General features: G+C 34.9%; 1 protein-coding gene across 4 annotated transcripts in view; it reads left to right on the top strand.

Moving 5' to 3' along the window:
• Nucleotides 1-24,589, top strand: part of PCDH9 (protocadherin 9) — a 685,822-nt gene extending 661,233 nt beyond the window's left edge. For all 4 annotated transcript variants that reach the window (XM_054072403.1, XM_009561447.2, XM_054072398.1 and 1 more), the window contains one exon: nt 21,316-24,589. In XM_054072403.1, the coding sequence (XP_053928378.1) occupies nt 21,316-21,689 (374 nt within the window). In that variant the 3' untranslated portion in view covers nt 21,690-24,589. The remainder of the gene's footprint in view (nt 1-21,315) is intronic.
• The last annotated feature ends 315 nt before the right edge of the window (nt 24,590-24,904 follow it).

The raw sequence follows: 24,904 nt of genomic DNA, 5'->3' as shown, positions 1-24,904 counted from the left end.
GAAATCTTTGGCTTTCTTTCCCTGCAGTTCATCTACATTTTTATGCAAGTCTGACAAAGCACCCCATTCATGTGTCAGCACTCTCATCTCTGGATGCATTAGTGTTTATTACAGGCTGATTTTGCAGATGCTACCATTTGAAAACAGTAATAGTGCCAGTTGTGTGGCCTTAATATTTATATAATTACTAATGATTTCATGCTTCCCTCCCTAGTGCTTCTAAAATAAACCAGCTACATTAGCATGGTCAAGTATAACAGTGCTCGATACAATCCTGTAAGCCTAAATTGTTTTTCCATAACAGTCTTTGAATTACATTCTGAAATAAAATATGTTGTGTTAATCAGCTTACTGTTAATGAATGATTTGAGTGACGTATTTGGCACGTTTTCGCACATTTAGCTATGATCTTTTTTTTTACATATTAATCACACATAAAATGTATACTCTGAAGACTGTGCTAGAGTACACTTCAATTTTTTGTATTTGCTGATTTGAAAATTATGTGTTGTATTTTTCATCTCCCAAAAGCTTGTCTGGGACTATGGTTTGGAAATCAGCCTAATAAAATATTTTTTTTTGTATTTCTTATATTTTCAGACACTGTTTCTCTTCATGCATTTGATTTGTCCTGAGAATACCCATAATCATACACATTCTCCATAATCATACACATTCTTTTGATGAATCAAAAATTATGCAATATTTCTAGTTAAGATATTACTTGTCCAGAAATAAAGCCTGTTGAAAAAAAGTAAGACTTGCACTTCCTCAGTATATTTAGTGCAATATGTTTAATTTGACTGTGTTAAATGCTTCTTAATACAAACAAGACTAAAGAAAGGTAACTTAAAAATACATTAGGTTCCCTATCTTATTTCATCCATTTGGTGTAGGGGATTGCAGTTATTTCTGTGTTGAAATTAAATAAGTAATAGATGTTGGTAGACTAGGAGAGCATTTAAATATGTATGTTTTGTTTTACATCTATTGCTTTATATTCTATTATTTTGTCCAGAGTTTTAAAGATGATAAATTCTCTTAAATCAGGATCAAATTCTAACTAAACTTTCTGTAAAAATATACAAAGGAATTATTAAGGAAGATGAATGTTTTAGAATCTGTTCCTCTGCTCTGTAAATATTACATAACTTAAGAAATAGTAAAAGTAAAGCAAACTTTTTGATTGTAAAGATGAAAAAAAAAGGAATTACTTGTCCCTCAGAGGATTCAGCTAGGAGGGTCTATATGTCTGGAGTTTGGGAGTGATGTATGAACACAGAAAGAGCTAAGATAGGCTTATAATGTGGCTATTCCTAAGAAAGAACATCCCCATTATCAGAGCTGAAAGACACTTTTATTTCTTTTATCTCAGAGGCTCTGTAACTTTGTTCATTGAGTAAGTTTACCAGAACTTCTAAGGATCATGGTTGATGGTTCTTGTGTCTTTTGTCTTATACTCCACTTACTTTGCTCTGATATGAGCTAGTCACTAAATCTTGTATCACTGCTAATTTCAGTAAAATCTCTATTGTGTAGACTGAGCAGAAGCCACTTCTCCCTTTGCTACTTTCTCACTGACCCAAGAACAGGATGCTCTAGAGGGGAAATAATTAACAAAGTCATTAATACTTGTCACTGGCTACTAGAACAAGCACCTAATCACTGCTCAAGTAGTAAGGTGCTTACTTTACAGGGGAAGTTGTAACTGTCTTTTACAATGACAATTCAGAATTCTTTTGAAGATAGAAGATTTTTATTTAAAATCTTCAAGGCATCTGCCCTTCTTCTACTAAGGTTCCAAAGTTTAAGCAGACCAAAAAAGCTGTATGAAATGCAATCATCAGGAGAATAACTGTAGTTCTTTCTCTGTCAAAACCATGTTGTGGTGGAGGAGACCCTTCAGGGAGCTCATATGCAGGCTTCTGATCTCAGGGCCATATGGACATCACTGTGGCTGCATAGCTGCCGTTCTACCTGGTGTTGGATTGTGAGTGGACTTGCTTGTTATTGTTTACTATAATATATTATAATAAATTTTATATAATAATATATTATACCATATGTGTTAATTATATAATTATATATAATAATATAATAAAATGATAAAGTTTATTATTTACTTGTCATGTTATTTGTTTATGGTTGATAGGTAAGGTCAGCAGAAGGGGAAACTCAGGACAAAAAAGTGGGTTTTGAAAGTTTCGTGGGGCATGAGTTCCTCAGAGGAAGCAAGAGATGAAGGCTTGTGTGTTGAATGGAGGAGAACAGGTTCTTTAATGCCCTGACAAGTCTGCAAATAACTTAGGCATTATTTTAAAAGTAGAAACCCTATGTTGTTAAGATCTTGCCAGTACAGATTTGAATGATATTAGCAGTTGTAAATAAAAGTCATTACTAGGACACTCTCAGATTGCTCACTGAAAATTGAAATTGGAAAGCTTGCTTTTGCACCTAGAGTTTTAAAAAGCTTTCTGATGGAATCTTTTATATATATATATATATATATATATTTGTCCATATTTCCAGCCATGTGTTTTAGGAATATGTTTGATCACATGGAAACTTTGGTTTTAGATAAGAGAATTACCAAACTGAGATAAGTTAGTTATGATAATATAGCTAGCTTTCAAGATTCAGAGCTCTAGTTTTGATCTCTTGGGATATGGTTTGAATAATGTGATTGGACATGTCTAGATATTAGAGCTTAGTCTCCCAAATTTCTCTGTCTCTTTAACCTGTAAAATTTCTTTACTTGCTGTATTTTATCTGGGGTCATACTTTATTATAACAAATAAAATGTTGTGTAAATGTTTTGAAAAAAGGCAATCTTTCCATTAAAATACAATAGATCATGAAGACATCAGGTTTTAGGCTTTGCCCTGCCAGTTGTCTGGTTAGCAATAAAATATGTTGGAAATGTATAGTTACAAATAATATGATTTCATTTCATTGCTTTTTATATGACTGAGATTGAATAGTATTGGCTTATTCTTATGCGACTTTTACAGAGAAGGATACAAGGGGGGGCACCCTCTAACATTAGTGGTGCTATGACAGTTGATGTAGTGGGAGATCTGGTTTATGACTTCTGTGAGCTGTGCTGCCTTGAGAATAATAATAAAAAAAAAAAGATTTACATTCATTTTGTTATTCTTTGTTCCTATGGAAATTGAAGAGATCTTTTTTCTATAAGATGAATTTCAACTTTTCATATCTCTTGAGAAAGATTTTCAGGCACCATAGGAGAACAAAAGAGTATTTCTAAGTAGGAAGAGTGCTTTCAGCTGAGAAAGGGAAAACATGACACCCCCCCCCAGGTCTGGCTTGCTAGAGGGGTTGCTAGTCTGTCATCTCTAGGCAGTTATCTCAGTACTTCTTTTGAGTGACATAAGAAGACTCAAATTCAGGCCTGTGAGCTGCAGATAACTTCTCTTGAGATCAAAGAGAGAAAAGAATGTCTATTTTGGCTTTAAACATCGAATTGTAAATAGAGTCCTGTTGTTCTTATTATTGACAAGTACTTCTTTGTACCTATTCCTCTGCACTCTCCAAATTCTATCATCAGCCATTAGCTCTAGACAACCTAACAGGAGATTTTTTTTATTTTCAGAAACTTTCAATGCTTGCCTTCTCTTTGCGGCTGATGCTGCTGTTAAAATATTTATATCCTTGATTTTAAATAAATAAGGCCTCTATGTTTCTCTAAATCAATGTGGTTAAAAAGCCCTTTCTCCCAGGGAATTCTGGATGAATGCCAATTTAGCCTTACTTAGGCACTTTCCTGCTGGAGATTTCTGAGCTCTGGCTGGAATATGAGGACAGTGATTCCAGGGTATGTTAAGAGTAATTCAGCTTAAGTCAATTGCTATTGGTATAAATGAGATCAAAGTCAGGCTTGGAATATATGAAATGAGCACATATCTTATGAGAAGAATCACAGCATAATACTAGAAATGTGTTGCAATGAGTTTTCACTAAAAATTTTAATGCTGACAAACATTTCCCTGACAGGTGTCTTAAAAGATGACAAAAAATTTAGAAGTATCTGTCATGTATAAGTGGGCAATGAACAAAAAGGATTCTTCTGTTCTCTCAGCAATTGTTTATTTGAATCATGAGACAAATGGAATAGATTGTGACAGGAGAGAAAAACATTTCCTGTGTGAATTCTCTTATTCAGGAGGGAAGGATGCCCACTCTTTCAAAACCATTGACGTTATTTCTATGAATGATCAGAGCATGCTTTACATGAACCCCATCTTTCAACAGCACTTTGCTTCAGGAAGATGTCTAATGTCTCTCTCTGGAAAAAATCAGGCAAGTTTTACTGCCTGTTCTGCTACGTTTCCTCTTTTACCAGTCTAGGAGTGACTTAAATACTTATAGGGCATCCCTCACCATGGTATTAGAGAGCCATGCAATCCACAGCTCACTGTGTTGCCCTGTAAGGTATAGGAATAATATTATCCTCGTTTTGTAGATGGACAGTAAAGATACCGAGGAACTAAATGACATAGTTGAGGTCACACACACTGTTGTTGATTCAGTAGATATTTTGAAAGATCTGTCTTCTGCTGCTTCATCTGTAGAAGCTAAGGATCCCACATGCGTATCTCACATACACAAGCACTTTGGGTAATTTAGTAGTCAGCAGGGAGAAGTAGACACTTTCAGGGCACAATTCATTTCATTGTAAAGTAAGACCTAAAGTAGTTCAGGTTAATCACATTATAAAAGAGGCTATTTAAATAATCTAGATGATTAGCTGAAAGGTTTTCTTCAATGGCAAATTCCAGCATTTCATCAGGTCATCCTACTTCTCCTGCCTTCTTTAACTAGGTGAGATTTTTTGAAAGTTTGTGAATACTGGGCAGCATTCATACCAAAAAATCCCACCTTCTTTCTCAGGATTCTTATCCTTAACACCACATATTCTCTCTGTAAGGTATGATAAATCCTTTTATCTATCCTGTATTAGAAACTTTACATTATGACTATAGTACCTTAATACTTTTTTACAATGCAAACTTCTATTGTACATCATCTGCCATGACTATAGTCAGACATTAAGAAATGTAATGTAACAGTATAAATTTCCACTAATATGCAGGATAAAGATAGGCCTACTGTTTTTCTAGAGAGACTTTTGCTAATATAAGGATCCAAGTGTTAGGAAGGGATCCAGCAGTCTGTTATTACAGACACCATATCATTAAATCTATTCTCATGGCAACACTATCTCTTAATTTACGATGTTATTTTACATCCTTATTTGCATACCCCTGTTTTTCACCTTTTTCACTCTCTGGTATCATTCTTCTAGATGAAACAAGTTAAAATCTCCATGTTTTCCCTAATAAAAGAGAATGCTGAATTTATTTTCTTTCTCAGTCCTGAAGATTATTTAGTTCTTTTGATAAGATAACTCGATCTTTACTGATCATACATCCCAGTTTTGTGTCAGGTCCTTCACATGTATTTAGATCAGGCCGTTACCAAGGATATTATTCAGGATTAGTTCTGATACTGAACTGTTTGGAACCTCTCTCGAGCCCCATACTTCCCCTTTCAGCATCATCTATTCACTCCTTGAATAAACCTACAGGTTGTATTCACAAATACTCTAGCTAAACTGAAATAATTTTTTATGTGGCACTTAATCACAAACTTTACTGAAATCTGGAGACAAGAGATTTACTCAATTATCCTTTGCTTCTAAAATGAAGCAATTTACCGTGGTGATCTCACATCATCTACCATTCTTAAAAAATGAGGTGGCAGATCTTCCCTTTTTCAGTTGTCATGCTGCTACGTTTTCCTCTTAAATTCTGTCTAATTCCTTCAGATCAATTATTATAGATTTGCAGTAACTTGTGCTTGCTTTTCATTGCTCTAAGACTGGCTGTACATTTATGACATCCCAGTCGGGTAACATTCATCTCGTACTTCGCATATTGGTAAAATCAGTTGGCGTTGAATTTGAATTTGTTCTCTGATTTGTTCTCTGATTAATTGTGCTTGCTTGTCTGTAGTCAATGCCTCCCCAGTAAACAGCAGGTATGAGACAAAAGCACATCAAGTGTAGACAGGGAACCTTAGGTGATATGCAACAGAGTTAATATGAACTTTAAGTGAGTACTCCGACTTGGTGCTGTGACTGCTTCAGGCCACCCTGAGGTGGGGATTCATGCAGACAAGTGCTACAGTCTTACTTAATTAGCCTTGTCAACAAGGAGATCTTACTACTTCATTCTTTTAGCTGTAAAATAGTAGGACCCTGAAGGTTTACTTAGTAAACTAATACAGCCTCAAAGAACGCACTGTCGATGCATAACTGTTAGGACAAAGAATGGTTTTAATGTTAGTGCCTTCTGGAAAAAGAACATTGTGCAAGCTAGAAGCAAACATATTACCAAGCTGTTGGTGTCATCCCCATGTTGTTTGACAGTACAGGTATAGAAACTGACAGACCATAAAGTTCCTTTGAAAGTCAGACTACTGAGAAGTTGTGAAGTGATTGCCTAAGACTGTGAAATAGATTAATTAACAAAGAAAAAAAATGCAGTGTTTAATATAAAGTTTCATATTGAAGGTGTATGCCAGGTGTTTTCTACTTTCAGTGTTATTTTTCTCCCTACAGCAGGGAATAACATTTTCTATTTTAATCAGGAATACTGCTGGCAATTAATGGCTGAATGGAAGACCAAATGCAGCTTATTTTGTAAACCATATTTTCAAACTTTTTGAAAGGGTTGTCATCTCATCTTGCACTCAGCAAAGCCATTAGCATTTATGGAATTTTCGGTAGTTGACTGTTTTTCAGTTTTCTTGGCTGTCTTATAGCTACAGATTTGGTCCCTGCTATACTGACAGAGATCTGCAATACTGTGAAGGTGAATGCTGTGCCTGCTATTTCTAAGAAATTAGTTTCATTTTTGTGTCACAATGGAGAAAAAAATGAAAGTTTTCTCTAGTGAATATGTCCTGAAACTCTGCAGTATGGTCTTTGACACCATCTGGAAGCCTTGCTAAAGTAGGGGCTCTATTCTATTCAGATGAAATCCACTCACAAGTAATGGAATTCAGGGAAAAATAATTACTTCAATGGGCTTATTTTTTTAAGTTAAAAAGTCAGCAGTTTGATACAGCAATTCATTTTAAAGAAATAATTAATTATGTAAGGGAAGGTTTCCTAATCTGTGTGCAGACATGAAGAGATGAAAATGATGTGCTCTGACAAAGTCAAGGGTAGGACATAGCTCCAGATTCAAACGCTAAGTTTAGCTGTCTAGCATGAAAGTATGTACATAAGAGTTAAGTCCTTTAACTTCTCCTTATGGTTAATGGAGTTCCAGTCAAAACAGTCAGTATAATACAGAGAGCTGTTCAGATTCACTTATGTACATTTGGTTAGGTGAATTACTGTATTGCATTGACTAGACAAATGGGATTAACAGGTTCTCTGTTAAATAAAATGAGATGAGAAAATACATGCATCTGTAGCTCCCAGGTAGATATATACATTATAGACATTTAAATTTTGAATCTGAATCTCAGTCCTATATTTGTCTCCTCTGTAGGACTCCATCACCTTGATCCTTGTTGACTGCAAATACTAGAGATGAAATTTTCTCTTTGCATAATCAGTTGAGATGACTGTCTATACAGCTGAATCCTATGGTGCAATGAATCCTACATTGCTTATAACTCTGTATTTAAGTAACTTTAAGTTTTGTACCTAAATGAAATACAAAAAAGAAATCCCCCACTCATTTTAAAAGATATCTGGTAACTAAATTCCATGACATAAATGTACAAGAGAAGGACTTATCGTCAAGGCAGTTGAGAAGATGATATGAGATAGCAGCTTTTTTGAGGAAAATAAACTAGGCATGCTTGTGAGACTTTAGTTGGAAACAGGTCTAGAAAGACAATAAGCAGAATTATATATAGACAACTTGCAAAAAGTAGAGTCTTGAGCCGAAGAACATGTAAGGGAAGAATTAGCATTGTATATAGCGATGAATGCTAAAGGAATGAATTGTTGTTCACAAGGGAATTGATCCGTTTCCGTTAGTGCATTCTTTCTTAAATCGAGTTTACAGGTAAAATTCCTTTGATGTTCTATAGAGACAAAAGACCCAGTTTTACACCCAATGAAAGCAGTAGCAGAACTTAACCTGTTTCAATGGAGAAGAGGTATGTATCCAATGAATATGTTGAGAAACAACAGCCATCTGCTGTTGTTGCCAATAAATTGGCCTGGAATACTTCTGTTTGTGTACCAATAAAGCATCTCAGGTACGTCATTGTGCTCTTAAGTGTTTGACATTGTTTCTAAATGACTTGCTGCCTCTGAAGTTACCATTTAATGAATTAACTTACTTGATACAAGGGAAATAATCTTCTTAAATATGACTGTTAATTCCCTCATAACTATGATGTTTAATACTTCCTCTTCTAAAGCTGAACTGTTGGCACAAAGCCATGAATTACTGGCTGAGGTTTGCAGGGAAATACTGGGTGTCCTAATCCGGCGTCAGTGATCCTTCTCAGTGTTCTTCAGTTCGAATAAGTCACTGAAACCAACTTCAGGATGAAATAATTAACAGAACAATAATTCTTAGGTGTTTTGACAAGGCAATCTATAAATGGTAATTAACATCTGTGCTGCAGATTATTTTTTTTAATGCAAAAGGAAAACAGCACAAAGCTGTTCAAACTGCCCATTATTTTCAGAAGATTGGATGGGATGTCTGTTGCATACTTCATTAAATGTGTGCCCAAAATTATATCATGCATTGATTTTTATTTTTTTTCTTTTTATTGTTTTTATAAGATAAAACTAAAGCTAGTGAATTCACATATATGAAATTATGTTTCCCTTTATGTCTCAAATTGGAACAAAAATAAAAGGTCTAATGAAGTGTTCAGTATTCACATGTCATAGGAATTCCTAGATTCTTATAAAATTGACTGAGGAATATGAATTTCTAACCACATTTTATAAAAAATACATTAATAATCAGGAGTTAAGCAGATTTTAATTCTTGTATTTTTGTATTATACAAAACTAATGATTTAAGGAAAGAAAAACAACGTTTTTTCTTGGTATGCTCCTGCCCAAAAATTGCTTTAGAGATGAACAAAATTTACTCATTTTTGATTACTCAAGAAGCTAAGCTGTGTCCAACCATAAAGGAGAATGCAAAGACCCTGTTAAATGTGTAAGCATTTGTGATCTCTGCTCACAGTAGCAATTCTTCCTTCAGCATCTCCCTCAATCCATTTTAATCCATTTAAAAATCAATAATATTTGTTAATATTTCTTTGCTTAAAAAAGTTCAGGCACCTGGAAAAGCCATCCAGGATATTCCTCTAAATGTGTTAGCAGAGATGCACTATATGTGCATTTTGTGCATTACTTTCAGACAGTCTTTTTACTATATACTTAGATTCAGATGCAACTTAAAGTGGCCTACTTTCTAGCCTCTCTTGCATGAATAAATATAATATAGTAAAAAACAAGCATAAGAGGTTTGGAAGGCTTAGTTTGCTGAGATTTTTTCTTTAAATAGAAAGAATGTAAATGAAACTTTTCAGCCTCCATTAAATGTGGATTCACAATTCATGTAAAATATGATTTCCTCTTTAGAATCAAAAATTATTTTTTTTCTTCATTCTTCCAGGTAAGATTTGCCAAGGATTACAACAGGACTGTGAGACTAACAAAACCAGTATATACAGACATTGCTTCCGTATTAATTTTCACTAAATTGAGTGTAATGACTAATACAGCACAGATTAATTTTCATGTGTAGTTTAATAAAATGTAAGCATTCTGACTCAAGAACATTTGTTTAATAGGCATTTTACTGTAAACTATATAAGCTCATTAAGAGACTTATGGATATCTCTTCTGGAAAACTGTAAATTAATTTAATTTTTAAAGAAAATGAAGGAATAATAACATAGGTGTAACTGAGACATATTGAAGGTATACACTTCCTAGGACAACTCAAAAGCCACTGAACTGAATTATACAAAGCTAACTAAATGAGATGCTGTTATACAAGCAGAATTAAGAAATGATTCTTTTATTTCTGGACTAGTTTAGTGGCATCCCAGACCTCCGTGTCCTGAGCAATTTATCAAGCATATATTTTTGCCTGGAAGGGAAGAAAAAATCAACAATGTAATCAAATTTATTAGTCAACTAATTTAAATATTTTCTTCTGTTACATACTTCAGCTATTCAGGCTCACTTAGGCTAAGTTAGGAGAATGAGTTCCCGGACTTAAGCCCTAATACTGCAAAAAAAAAAAATGTACTTGAAAAGGAGTTTTCAAGTCAGTTAAACTATGTATTTCCATAGTAGCACTTACACATAAGGCATCTGCCACAAATATGCAAAAAATCCAGTTTAACCTAATTTTGATTTTGGTCTGAATTTTGCAGAAATAAAATAATAATAAAAAAGTACAAGAAAACTTTATTAGTAATAGGGTTTCATAAGAAAGAGGATGCATTGCAACTTAAATGTAATACTTGTTTAGATAGCTGTAATTAACAATTACAGAATGAATTTCATATATCTGTACAAAAATAGGCTTAATTATATTTCTTAATAAACATGTAGGGGATAATAAAAGCAGTAAGATTATGTTTTGGAGACTATCGTTCTCTAGTCTCTTTCATCAAGTTCTGGACATTTCTATTTCTAGAACTTGCTTGAAAGGACAAAGTTTTATGAAACTTTGAAACATAGTGTCATCTTAAAAGAAAAGTTATGTTTCATTAGAATACCATACCTCCTATAAAAATTTTTCTTACAATAAGATGAAGAAACCTTTGTTCTTAAGCTATCAAGTATATATTAAACTAGCGGCTGAATACTATTACTAGTAATACTTCAAGGTTACAGAAAAAGTGACAATGCTTGGAGATTAAAAGAGAATTAGAGGTATTTGAGGAGACTTATGGAAAGACTTATCAACGATGATTAATATAAACTAACAAAACTACTAAAATTTAGTAGATGGTTTGGACTGAGATGCACGGCCGTTTGGGTACGTTGAGTGGTGTAGCTTTCTGCTGGTTTATACTTTGCAAGAACCATTTTTTTTATAAAGGAAAAACTTTTTTCAAGTGCATTTTCAAGAGACCAGAGTAAATTAACCAAACATCTTGTGAAATGGCGGTAAAGATTCAGACTCATCAAATCCATTTTAAATACATAGAGCTAGATGTAATTATCATCCATAGATTCCTTTTTTTATCAGTGGACAGAAAGTCGCACCTCTAGAAAGTGAGTTGGGCCTTCAGACAGCTGAATCACTTCATGCTAATGCTTCACTCTCCATCGATAACAGAAGGAGGTTAGGATGACTGGATACCCAACCTGAGCACAGTAATTAAGTTTCTCATTTTGTGAGCAATTTTGTTCACTTTAATATGCATTACCCTATTAATTCCATTCTATTGTTAAATGAAAATAAAGCACTTAGATGGATAGGTAGAAACTATATCTCAAAATATAGAAAATACATATAATATATATAAAAAAGTATTATATATTTATTTGTACAGACAGCACAGTTCATCATAGAAGGTCAGACACAAAACCCCTGAGACTAACCAAGAGTGGGAGGGGAGAGACAAAGAGATGGTTATAGAACATGTCATAATCCGTCACAGTAACACAAAGCTCAATTCAATCACTTCACTCAGTACAACTGGATGCGTGTTTAAATATAGGCATTTTTTTTTACCCTCGGTCAGAAAACATCATTGTGTGCCAGGCCAGAAAACTTTGCCTGTGAGGCAGGTTTTAGCTAATAAAACCATCACTATGCTTGAGCACCCACCCTGTTCACCAGACCTGGATCCCTGCTATTTCTAGCTCTTCCCAAAGATCAGGTTGCTGCTCAAAGGAACCCATTCTTTGTTAGGAGGAGATGTGAAAGTGAAAACAACTGAGATCCTCAACAGCCTTTCAGAAAATGATCCACAGAATTTGTTTGAGCATTGGCAGCATTGTATGCAGCCGTATGTCAAGTCAGAAGGGAACTATGTTGAAGGTGATCATAGCTGATTTTTTAAATTTTTTAAATAAAAAGATTTACAGGCATCATCTCATTTTTCTTGTGTATATGATGATGAATTGTGTCTTTATTCAGTTATGGATTAGTAAAGTAAATAGCCTTACTTCGATAAAACCGCAAAGTATCATTCCTGCCCTCAAGGCATGATCTATATTTTCACAAGTCAGAAGTTCAGGCTTTTACTGTAAATTCCAGAAAATGAGGGAAAAAATCTCTTTAATTTAGACTACTTTTGAAAATAACAATAATAAATGAAGTTGAAGTTGATTGGTTTTATTTTTTCTGCTGTACATGAATTAATGATCAGGCATATATCAGCCTCATAGGAAGTTTAAAAAAACTGTATAGTGTTGAAATAAACATCGTTCAGCTCAATTTCAAAGCACTGTGTCCACCTTTCTCATTTTGAATAGTATCTTTTTGTCACATTGAATGCTACCATTTCTCACATGAAATTTGTAGAAATTACTCACCAAAATTTGATTTGACGATAAACAGTTGACAGAATGTTCCAGATCGAGGCTTAGGTTGGTTTTGACTGACAGCTGGTTCGTGTTAGGGGAGTATTAATAAATCAGAAAATCTGACCATGTCAAAAGCAGTGCTGTCTCAGCAAGTTGCCTGTAAATTGATTCAACAAAATATTTTGATCAAGTACCATAAATATTTAGGTGTGAAATAAAAAAATATAATAAGTCATTGTGACCATGGAATGCTTTATAAATATTTTATTATCACCATCCGTCGTCACCTTTTGTGAACACAGACTTTTTTAGGCGGCAAAATGAAGAGCTACATAACAAAAAAGATTCATGCTGAAAATGAGTATTACACCAAATACTTGAACACTGGCTGTGCTTTGGTCTCATTAAATGATCCAATCAAATTAAGAAGATTAATTTGAATTCTCTGTGGAACTTTGATTTGTCAGGTTGTTCTGCTGAAATTAAATGCATGGCAGGAAAAAAAAAAGAGGAAATAAGTTTAGATGAGACAGCGTTTTTCATAGGAATAACTTCTGTGATAAGAAGATGGATGAGTTCTATGCCATGTCGTAGATGGGTGCAAATTTATAAAGATACACTGTCTGCTATTTGTGTGCCATAAATTCTGTCTAAATAACATTATCCTCTCAAGGGGAGAATCTGCTATTCTGGCTGCTCACATGTTATTGTATTTTGACTATCTCCATTTGCAAATGTTGACTTTTCATCTGTGACCAGAGAGTGAAATCTGTGTGAGAGATGTGTAAAGCACTTAATCTTTATTTATTTGTTAACAAAAAGCAGGGGGGTGAGCGGATGCTAAATCCTGTTTGAGCTTCTTTTCTCCTGCTCCGTCTGGAAGGTGATTGTCTGTGACATGACACCTAGGCTGCAGTCATTTGTGGGGTTTGTTTGTTTGTTTGTTTTAATGACAGAATTCATTAAAACAGAATAACAATCCCAGATGTTACTTTCTATGTTCTGTGTTTCTGAATGGTACACTACAATTGGCTACATTTGTCAGTGGAAGTTAATATAGAATATAGTTTTATGTTAATATTTGCTGATACATATATCTTTAAGACCAGAAAGAACCACTAGATTATCTGGTGAACCCAACTTTTTTTTTACTACAAGGTATAAAGTTTCATCCACCTAAATTCTGAAAAAAAAATGACTGGCAAAGAGATCTGAACATAGGTAATGTGCAACCTGTGATAAGTAACAGAGCTGGATTTTCATGACCAGTGAAGAGTACTAAATCATCCAGATTTGAGCTATTCAGGGGGCAGTTTACCACCACTCCACACCGTTACTGCTTCGTAATGCCTCCTGCGGCATCTTCCTACACTCTTGATTGTGTAGACTGTTTCCTTGTGATTTCAGAGTGTTGTAACTTGCCTGTAGAATGATCACAAGACTAACATTAGTGGAGTCACCTATCTATTCACAAAGACCAGATATTGCTAAGCAAACTTGACCCCTAGTATCTTACAAACTTGGCAGTTGCATAAGGTGTATTTGGTAGAGATTAAGAAATGGGCTGTTTCATATCTTCTATGGACCACAAGGGGCTAGGCTATAAAAATTTATTTCCTATTCTGAGGTGTTGCTAAGAGTCAAGTCCTAAATAAATTCATTATTAAGTAATTTCAGTCGTAACAAAAAAAAAAAAAAACAACTAAAAAGAATCCAAACCCAAAGCAAAACCCCAGACAACAAAACAACAACAATAAAACCGAAAAATAATACTACACAGCTGAACTAATTTTAAGGGTGTCTTTAGATAGCAGGGAGAAAGAGGTGTAAATGCAGCCTGCCTGTAAACAAAGCTTTCTACTTCCAAAAAAAAGCTGGATTTGAAGAATTCATTGAATTATTAGCCAGTCTAAACTACTAAAAACTTGGCTGAAATTCCTTATATGCTTTTTCTAAGTGTATTTACTTAGGCACAGCAGCATGCAAACTTAGTCTTGAGGCACCTGTTCTGCATCTAGATGGACGGTAGATATAGCCTGCTATTTCTTCCTATCTGCAGAAACAGACTACAAATTCCTTCCAAGAAATGTGTAGGTAAACAGGTCTAGAAAACCAAAGATTTTATTCTCAGAGGCGCTGTAAACTAAATTGCATTTTTTGGAAGGTGTCAGCTCTTAGAAGCTTGTAAAACACAAGGAAAGTCTGTCTAGGCTGCCAGTGCTTCAAAGTGTGGGATCTATGGTACATGACTCCTGTTTGAATGTGCACAAATGGAAATATATGCAGATTTATGTACTTTTATGCCAGTGTAGAAAAAGCTATTTAAAAGGGCACAGAAAGTTAGGACAGACAAAAAGAAGATATTTACAAGAATCATTACTGGTGGAGGTGTATCTTCTATGGGCTAATATTAAATTTCTAGTAAAAATAGCGGGGGTGGGACTGGTGAACAAAAAAAATCCAAAACACAAACCGCAATAATCCAAGTAATGCTCCCCTTCATTGTAATTTTTGCAGTGGAGCAGCTATAGCTGAAAGGCGCTCAAGACAAGAAATGCGAAATACTTTCTAACAGCTATTATAGTGTTAACAGAGACCTTTTGTACAGTAGATTAATAACTTCAGTGCTACTTATGTGGATAAGAAAACATGGTATAATCTTCTCTGCAGGGAGGATTACAGAATTGTTTCTCATTTATCAGAAGAATTCATGCTACCAAGGTTGAGGTTTATTTTTGCATGTCTACAGGAGAGAGAGAGAGCGGCCAGAATCTATCATCAGGAAGATACTTTTGATATCAGGAAGATATGTTTGAAACAAAAGGCAGGTGCTCTTCCTGTGATAAGCCTATGGGTATAAACTGGAGGGGGATAACACCAGCCGACTGGACTGCTACATGTTCTACACTACAACATATGTGGTATTCTTAAAATGGCTAACACATTTAGATATTCAAGATATGAAGAAAAGGGAACACTTAATGTCTTAAGCCTGGAAAGATTTAGTCATGAAACAATCTCAGTCATCAGAAGAGTGAAGCAATTCTGTGTAGAAGCAGAATTTCAAGTAGCTGAATAGCCTCATATTTCAAAAATCAGCTGCCCATGGATTCAAGGAAGTCATGCATGATTTTCTAAATTATATTTTGGATCTTAGACACCTACATTTCTATGGAACTCAGCTGGAGCACTTAAGTATTTCACAGAATTGTGTAGAAATACTTATTCTGCAGGCTTCCCAGTCTTTTTTAAAAACACTTTTGTTGCTGCATTTCTATGTTCTGGGCAGTACTTTCTACACACACTTACTACTTACCCCTTCACCTCCCCATCCCCAGGTTTTCTCTCTTCCAGTATTGTTTCGTTCAGTAGAGATGAAAAAGAAGATTGCAGCCAAGACAAGGAATAGGAACTAGCAGAGATTTCTTGATCTGTTCCTGAGTATAGAAGATTCAACTCCAGGAAATGGAGAGAGAAGCAGCAGGTTAAAAGATGATGGTGATAAACCTACTGAAACTGGTAGCAGCAGATGCAGGAATTCAGGGACCTTGGAACAAGGTTATCTGGGGATAGGATGTGATTTTATCAGCACTGACTGTGCCAGGTGGAGTGACCATGTAATAACTTGCTAAAAATGTATTTTTAGTAGTCACTGAAGAATCTTGCTGTTAATTAATAATACCAAGGAAACTCATCTAGCACAGCATGTATGTGGCTTTGTAGTCTTGGATTATCTTTTTTAACAGACTAGAAATAGAAAACGGTCTTTCTCATTTATTTGGCTGATATTTAAGAGGAAAAAAGTCAAAAGCATTTTTTTCATTATAAACAGTTTTCCAGGTTTTATATTTATTATATAGAGTAGCTGCAAAAACTTTGTAAAATGTAAAAATGTCATTTTGATTCCAATACATGTGGAGAAGGCTGCAAAAACATGTGGTCTCAGAAAAGGTCATTTAGTAAAGCAGCCCATGAAAGCTTAAAAAAGCTTTCTGTATTTGAGGTTAAATAGAGCTGAAAATGTTGCTGTTGAATTATTTTACGTTTTTTTTCTAAGAAGCAATATGAAAAGTTAAATAAAAATGATTGTCTGAAACACAAGTTTGGCCATGTTCAAATCCACTGTTCTTAATGTTAGTACCCTCTGGCGAAGTTTGACCACTGGGGTTTATTTTGAGACCAAAAAGTCTCACTGAATGGAACTTATCTTGTGGTCTTCACTCCTTCTGAATTGAAAAATGTATTTCTGGCTTTAAGAGAGTTTTAAAGAAGCAGGTTGAAAAGCAGCTGGTCAGCACACTGGAAACTTGCTAATTGCAACAGTAAGTTAATCAATGAAATAGCAGTTTAGCTTCTGGATATAATAAAAAGAGATAAAACACCACAAAGAAATTCCAGCATTAGGGTGTGACTGGCTCTTGAGTGACATATATTATTTTCTTTCTTACACCTGTTTGCTTTTGAATAGGCAAGTCATGCATCTGCTTGACAGCTATTAACAGAATACAATAACAACAGAAAAGCATTTTTAGGTAAGATCTGATATAAATATTTAGAAAGACAATTTAAGGGAATCTTTCTTTTGCACTTTTGGGTTTGCTTTCAAAACATTTAACTCCAGGGACAGATGGCTTATACAGTTTGATCAGCACTTATGTCATTGTATATTCAAGCAGCCAAGACTGATAAGCAGACTCATGTATTACGGATTGTTTTGAGAACAAATACTTTGAACACACACACACACACACACATATCCTACCCCATATCAACAAAGTACTTCAGTGTGGAAAAACTTGATAAAGAAATTTCAGTGACATTTTTATGAAGAGAAAGGAAACAAATTAATGCAATTATAAAATTAAACCAGCAGGAACAGGTTTTTAAGTGTTGTCATTGTATGCAGTAATGAAACAACTTTAGAAAATTGGGTGAAAGCTATTGCTCAGCAGTGGTGGAGGAGAAAGATAATTACTATTGAGGCAACATTATGCTTTCTCAATACAAAGCAGCCAACTCTTCAGTGCAAGCTACCCCCAGAAGATCTCTCTCTCCCATCATACTGCTCATGATCATTCTGCTTTATGCCACTGAATAGCAACCTGAATAATAAGGAGTCTTAGAAAAGAATAAGCCATCTATACTGGCAAACAATTGCACAGAATAGAAGCTGAAAAAAACCCGTATTACTGAAAGACTGTATTTTTTTTTTTTTTGTAGGTGAGGGTTTTTTTTTTTTCCCAGATCTGTTTTTGATTGTTTTCTTGTGTCTTACAATGGGAACTTTATAGAGTCCCCTAAATCATCACCAATACAATTAGCAATATTTTTTTACAAAAACATAGTATGTGGATCTAAGAATCTTAACTGGAGATCAGGTATTATTGGTATCACACAGAATGTGAAAAATATCTTTTTCCTTAATCAGTAAGCATGATCATTCCTTGTGGCAACTCGTAAGTAAACTATGTTATTTCAACAATCTACATTTCTAAGAAAAATATTTTGTGGATTTCTTTTTCTCTTCTGATGATGTAAAAAATAAAGTGAGTAAAATAGCAACTGTTAATTATATATTAGATGATATCTTACAAAACATTTTGCAAACTTGAACCTCATAATATTTTAATAAGGCAAGGAAATATTCCATGTATTTTACAGATTGAAAAGCATAAGTTAGAGTAGTGGAAAATATGCCTACTTGAGTAGGAATTTGAACCTCTACTCAACTCCGGACATGCATTCTTATCACAGATTTTTACATACAGGCTTATGTAGAGTTGTGTGCAGGCTTACACTATATATTACACCTATTTGAATTGTTATACAGCTAAAAGAAGGGTTCTACAAGCATTATCCTGGAATTTCGAGTCCTATTCTGAAAGGAGAGGGCCTCACTCTGCCTACAACTGTCACTTGATGTGACCCATATGTATACAAAAATTGTAATTGGCCTGCTCGAGAGACTACATTAGTCTTGCTTTTGCTTGAAATTTCTGCATAGGAAAGTTGCCTGGAGGAAGACTTGTGTATAATAATTAATTTTTGAAGTGTAAGTGGTATTTTAATAAAAAAAAACAAACCAAAGAGCTGCTCCTCCTGAACAGGTAATCATCTTAGAATTGTAACCCAGTTTCTGTCTGCTACTCGCAGTAACAGATATCTAAATATTCCAGTGCTCTCCAGAAAATTTATCAAGTTAAGTATGACTAAACCAAAAGATGTTTAAAATCCATTCTGAGTTTAACAAAACACTAACTGCCTGGAACTGTTGTGAAAAAAAACCCCAAAAGCATGAAGTAAATCTTCCAAAGAACCTGAAATGTAGCTTATAAGACCGTACATGTCCTATATTTAGTCCCAAGTAAAACCACCTTATTACTCATTTAAATTTTAAATGAAAATAAACAACTTTTGTCTTGAAATTTATGTAACTAAGCAGGAAAAATACCTTATCCTCTTCAGAACTATAGTACTGAAGGTTCTTCCACTATCTGTTTTTTCCACTGTAGACTGGAAGCACAGAGCGTATGCACTGTATTTCTTGAAATGGTTTTCTTTGTGTTTGAAAAGTTTTAATCCCTACCAAACCTTCCCTCCTTGGTCAGCGAGATAGTATTCTGCTTTGAGAGCAGGTGTCACTGACAGGAATTTGAAAAACTTTGGTTTATCAGGAATTTGGAATTTTTTAGAGTAAGATTTCAAAATTCCAATTAACACTTAGTTATAAATTGATTAACAAAGGGATTAAAATATTCAGTGTATGTATAATAATCAAATTGATCAGCAACTTAATCAGATTTAAAAATCACCAGATTCACTCCTATTTGCTACTTGAAGTAATAAGCATATATACAAGCATAGAGATATAGAGATACATATACATACAAAGATATATCAGTGTTTAGGCATATGAAAGGTACAGATCATGACAGATAGACAGGCTAGCCTGAAAATTTCCCTCTAGTGGTTTATGTAAACATGTAAAACGCAATGGCATTCTATGACAGGTGGTGGCTGGCTCTTGAGAAGGAATGACTTTGTCTAAGATCTTTTCATTTGCTGTGTTAGCAAATGAGATTGTGCTTTACACCTGAGAGGTGTCCCAGCTTAGGGGGACTGGTCTCAGCCTGCTGTGATCCAGAAGAGGTCAAAGGGCCTTTTATGTAATCTCATAGGGTTTTGAGATAACTGACTTTGACCAGATATTTGAATATCCATTTTGATGTTTTAATATTCATACTAATTGGGTTGACCAATGGTCAATCTCTTTCTCGGGCAGTGAGGGCCCCCCTTCCTAGGTACACAGGGACTCAAGAACACTGGGGGAGTGTTCAGGTCGTCTGGATTGCTGCGTTGTAACAATGGGTATTCTTTTCTTAGTGTGCCTGGTCAAGATGACTGGCTCTCTGTCTATACGTCTATAGCACTAGCCAGGTGCTTTACTCTGAAGTCAAGAAGAGGAGTCTCAAAATACATTTAGCAAAGAATCATGACAGACCATGTCTCAGATATTGAGAAATATCTAACAAAGACACACAAAGTAATTTATTCACATTTTTCCTGGCTTGACCTTCCTCATACACGTACTCTGATCAGATAAGTAAATTCAGCCATTTAGAAATGCGGCAAGAATGAAGTGCTGCTGAAGACATGGGTCACCTCCTTGCTTGACAGCAAGATGCCTACAGGTGGCCAGCTGCGTCCTCTGAAACATGTGAAACAATGATGTGGGTATTTAATTTGCCCGGTACTTCAGCAGACTTCATTTCTGTCTCCTGTGGTAACATATTCCTGACTTACAAAGAATTAAGAGAACAGTCCTTTATTGAGTACGAGAGTTACACAAGCCACTATTTTTTATTTACACCTTGATTTTTATGGTTGCTTAGCAGCTATCTGAGATGTGTTTAATGGTCAGAAGAATTGCATATTTTATTCTCTTTCTTGTTGCAATGTTTTGAAGTGTTTCATGGTTTCACATTAAATCCAGTAAAGTGTAACTTCTCTCTTACTTTTGAGGAGTGTGCATCAGAGTTTTATCTGCCAAGTAGATGTCTAGAACTATGCACCAAGGCAAGTTTGTAAAATAGCAGACATTAGAGTAATTCTGCATACAGAGCTTTCCTTTGGGCAAAATCATTTTTGGATAATGCACAGGTTTCTCAATTTGCAGTAGATTGTTAGTTCACCAAGGCTCTGCAGCGGTAAAGTGAGTTGAAAGCAGAAGAGAATACATTCAAACTGTACGCCTTTACAAACTGCATTAATTGTCTCCCATAATCTGCAAGGGTATGTTTACTTTCTCTGAAATTTTCACCTACCTAGCTCGATTTTCTTAGTGTTACTCTAAAAGGAAGTTAAGTTTATTCATAGTAGGATCTGAGACTGATAACTTAAGGCTGCTTGAGCTATATTTCCACTTTTAGAAACTATGTAGTTAGCATATTCAGAGAGCATACTCCTCTCAAAGCAACTACATTCTAACAGAATTAAAACATGTCTAGGATTTACTGGCACAGTATTTTGTTGCAGAATCATTGTTAATTTTCTGATTATATATATGGATAAATTCAATGCCAAATATCACAATCTAATATTGTGTCTCTTTTTTTTCTTTCACCTCTTTCTTCTTTCTATTTTGTTTTCCTTCTCTTCTCTTCTCTTCTCTTCTCTTCTCTTCTCTTCTCTTCTCTTCTCTTCTCTTCTCTTCTCTTCTCTTCTCTTCTCCTCTCTTTCTACAGATGGGCCTCTTGGGCCACGAGGATTAGCTGAAGCTACAGAGATGTGTACTCAAGAATGCCTGGTTTTGGGTCACTCAGACAACTGTTGGATGCCTCCCAGCTTGGGCCCATACCAACAGCCAAAGTCTCCCCTCTCCACCTTTGCACCTCAGAAAGAATGGGTTAAGAAGGACAAACTAGTTAATGGACACACATTGACCAGGACCTGGAAAGAAGATAGCAACAGAAACCAGTTCAGTGACCGAAAGCAGTATGGTTCCAGTGAGGGCCATTTCAACACTGGCAACCACATGACTGACATTCCTCTGGCCAACTTGAAGTCTTATAAACAGGCCTCAGGAGCTGTTGAGAGTCCAAAGGAGCACCAGCTATAAGAAACGGTTACTTTGGACCAATGACTTTAGCCTACTTAGATTTGCTAATACTGTGTGTGTGTCAGAGCTTTATGTACTGGCTAGACCTCTAGAACTATGCTTCACCTAGCAGAGATATGCATATCTTTATATTAGCGACGTGGAAGGTATGATGTCCTGCAACATGAAAGAGTGTTTCTACTAGTTGTGTGGTTTTGTTAAATAGACATGATTAAAATCTGCAGAGACCTCTCCAGTTTGCAAATATCCTTTTTTTTTAATTATTATTTGTTTGGTTTTTGACCCTGGACTGCTGCTATGAACAACAGAAGATGCATTTGGAGAGTGAGAGAGCGAGAAAGTTCTGTGGAGTGCAATTATTGAAAAGCATATCCAGTTAGAATATTGTGCTTTTGTTGTCATTGATCTATGCTGGGACCATTATACTTGAGATCATATTGCAAACAAAACAACTGAAGCTGTAAACATGAAACCTATTGTGCTATTAACAATGTTTGTGGACACTCATAAGTCAATCAGTGTTCAAATACTTGTAAATAGAAACAATTACTACTTACAATTTTTGTGTACTTATAACGTTCACTTGAAAAGACACTGTAGCATATTTCTGTGTTTCCCAGTTGCTTTTTTTCTTTCTTTCATTGCTTCCTGTTGTTTTGCTTTTATTTTCAATGATGGTGTTTCTGTGTTAGTAGTCTGTCTGACACACAATGTTCCAAGGAACTCAAAACACTTGTGTTAAAAGGGAAAAAAGGAGTGGTTGGTTGGGAGGGGTGTTTTCTTTCTAGAAAATGGAAAAAAAAAAGTTGTTGTTTTTTTTTATTTCTTCCTATGTAGCAGTAAATAATGCCAGCATCCAGGTAAAATTTCTTTTTTTTTTTTGATATCAAGAAATGAAAAGAGTAGTGTAAGGGCTTAAAATTTAGCTTTTCTTCTTTTTCTTTTCTTTTTTTTTTAACTTCCATTATGTTTCATAAAACAGGGAAACTGCAAAACAGAAGAAAGTTATTTAAATTTTTGGTGGTAGGTGAGAGAGAAAGATGTTAATTTGGAATCATTGATCAAATTAGCTGCAATTTGTCATTTAATGAGTGGTAGTTGACTTTGATCTCAGCTGGAGTATACAGAGGAAATTCTACAGAAGGAAAATAAAATAATCATATTTTTCCAACTGGGCAAGTGTGTGTCTATACCTAAGACAGTTTGTATTGCTGAAACAGCAGCATTTGTGTTGATCTTCATCTGCGTTAATGTTGTAGTAACACAAGTGTTTTTAGACCATAGCCACAGAATATTTAATGTGTTGTGCCTTCATGATGTAACTGAGCATTCTCCTGGTAGGCTAGTTGGGGGAACTAAAGGGTTAAATCTCTAATTATTGCTGTTTAACTGTTTGTTATCATAGTTGGTCAATGCCTGGCAGGTACCAGTATCGTGTCACCTCAGTCAAACCAGCAGAGTGACTCCTAATGTTAGTAAGATCTAAGCTGCACGCAAAGCAAATCCAAATCCAAACATTTTTAATGGTTTTTGTTAGGGCATGACAGATGATTTACACGAATAAATAGCATGCAAAAAAAGAAAAAAAAAAAAGAAAAAAAAAAGTCCTTGCAAAAAAAAAACGGAAGTTATTTATGCCACAGTGAAACATCAGTCTTAAAGTAACAAACTTAGCTAATCTGAAAGTGATTTTATTCTTAACCAAAAACACAATCTTTTTTTCTTCCTTAGTCTTTTGTATATAGCAGTTCATTTTTTTTTTTTTATTTTTTTTTTCCCCTGCACAGTATAAAAGGCATAAAAATGGGCTAGGGGTGCATTGCTTATTGCAGTACTTATGTCAGTTTGTGAGGGGTGTTTGATGACTTGACAGAATAAATATCTAACCAGTTATCCTTGTTACTGCTTTGCCAGTTCAACGTTATTTAGTTATTCAGCTCTTGCAATAAATGTTCTGAATTCCTGATTGTGTTGTGTTAGTTCTTTAGCAGATGCCTAAGGGACTTTATTCCTGTTAATTTCTTTATGTTGTTATTTGTTGCTTTGTTTCTTTGCTTCATTTTGAATTTCCAGTTATTTTTCTAAGCATATCATGGCCCAATTTGTTCATATAAATATGTATATTAATGGAATATACAACAAATGATAAATCCTGAGGGCCGTATTCTGTCATTCCTATAGTAAGTAGGAAATTATTAAAAATTACTTATTTGAATTGGGTAAAATGTTACTTACCCAGCACAAAGGTGACAGAATATAGCCCAGATTAGACATACTTAAGCACATGTAATAAGCATCTTTGCATGAGCCTCTGTATCAATACAATGGTAGCATATAGAAAAGTCAGCACTCAGTCTTTCTTTTGAGAGCAGAATAAAGTCATATCAAAATACAGTAAATACTTTCTTATAAGGAAAATTTGAGTGGTTATATAAGCACTTTTGTTGCAGCACAGTGAAGAAAAAAGAAAGAAAAAAGAAAACAAAGAAAAAAAAGCGCAACAACCCTGAAAAAGATGTATCAATAAAAATAATTGAGTTTTGAACACGCTTAGTTTTAAAGTAGAGGTTCCCTGAGTTCAATATTAAAACCAAAAATATAATAATTATTTGAAAACCCAAATAGCAGTATTTTAAATGATAAGTGCCTTTTTAAACAGAATATATTAGAAAAAATGTCTATCACAGACTGAAAGTGAATGACTTGACAACTGCTACAGAAGGGGAACTACATTTTCTTCCAAGCTTCAATACTTTGTGCTGTTATGAACCTGTACACGAGGAGCACAGACAAATATGAGTTAAATTTCTAGCAGATGAAAATTTTCCCAAATTCTGAGTAATTTCAGATTCTTAATGGAAAGGAAAGGAAAGGAAAGGAAAGGAAAGGAAAGGAAAGGAAAGGAAAGGAAAGGAAAGGAAAGGAAAGGAAAGGAAAGGAAAGGAAAGGAAAGGAAAGGAAAGGAAAGGAAAGGAAAGGAAAGGAAAGGAAAGGAAAGGAAAGGAAAGGAAAGGAAAGGAAAAAAGGAAAGGAAAAAGGAAAGGGAAGGAAGGAAGGAAGGAAGGAAGGAAGGAAGGAAGGAAGGAAGGAAGGAAGGAAGGAAGGAAGGAAGGAAGGAAGGAAGGAAGGAAGGAAGTGAATGTTTGCAGCCCTGATATCTGTATTTTATTCACATTTAAGCCAAATGAATGTATTCCAGAGGTTTCCATGGAATC

Source organism: Cuculus canorus, chromosome 1 (assembly GCF_017976375.1).
Source record: "Cuculus canorus isolate bCucCan1 chromosome 1, bCucCan1.pri, whole genome shotgun sequence".
In the NCBI taxonomy this organism is placed as follows: Eukaryota; Metazoa; Chordata; class Aves; order Cuculiformes; family Cuculidae; genus Cuculus; species Cuculus canorus.
The sequence above is the reverse complement of the archived record's forward strand: the minus strand, read 5'-3'. Positions and strand labels throughout refer to the sequence as shown.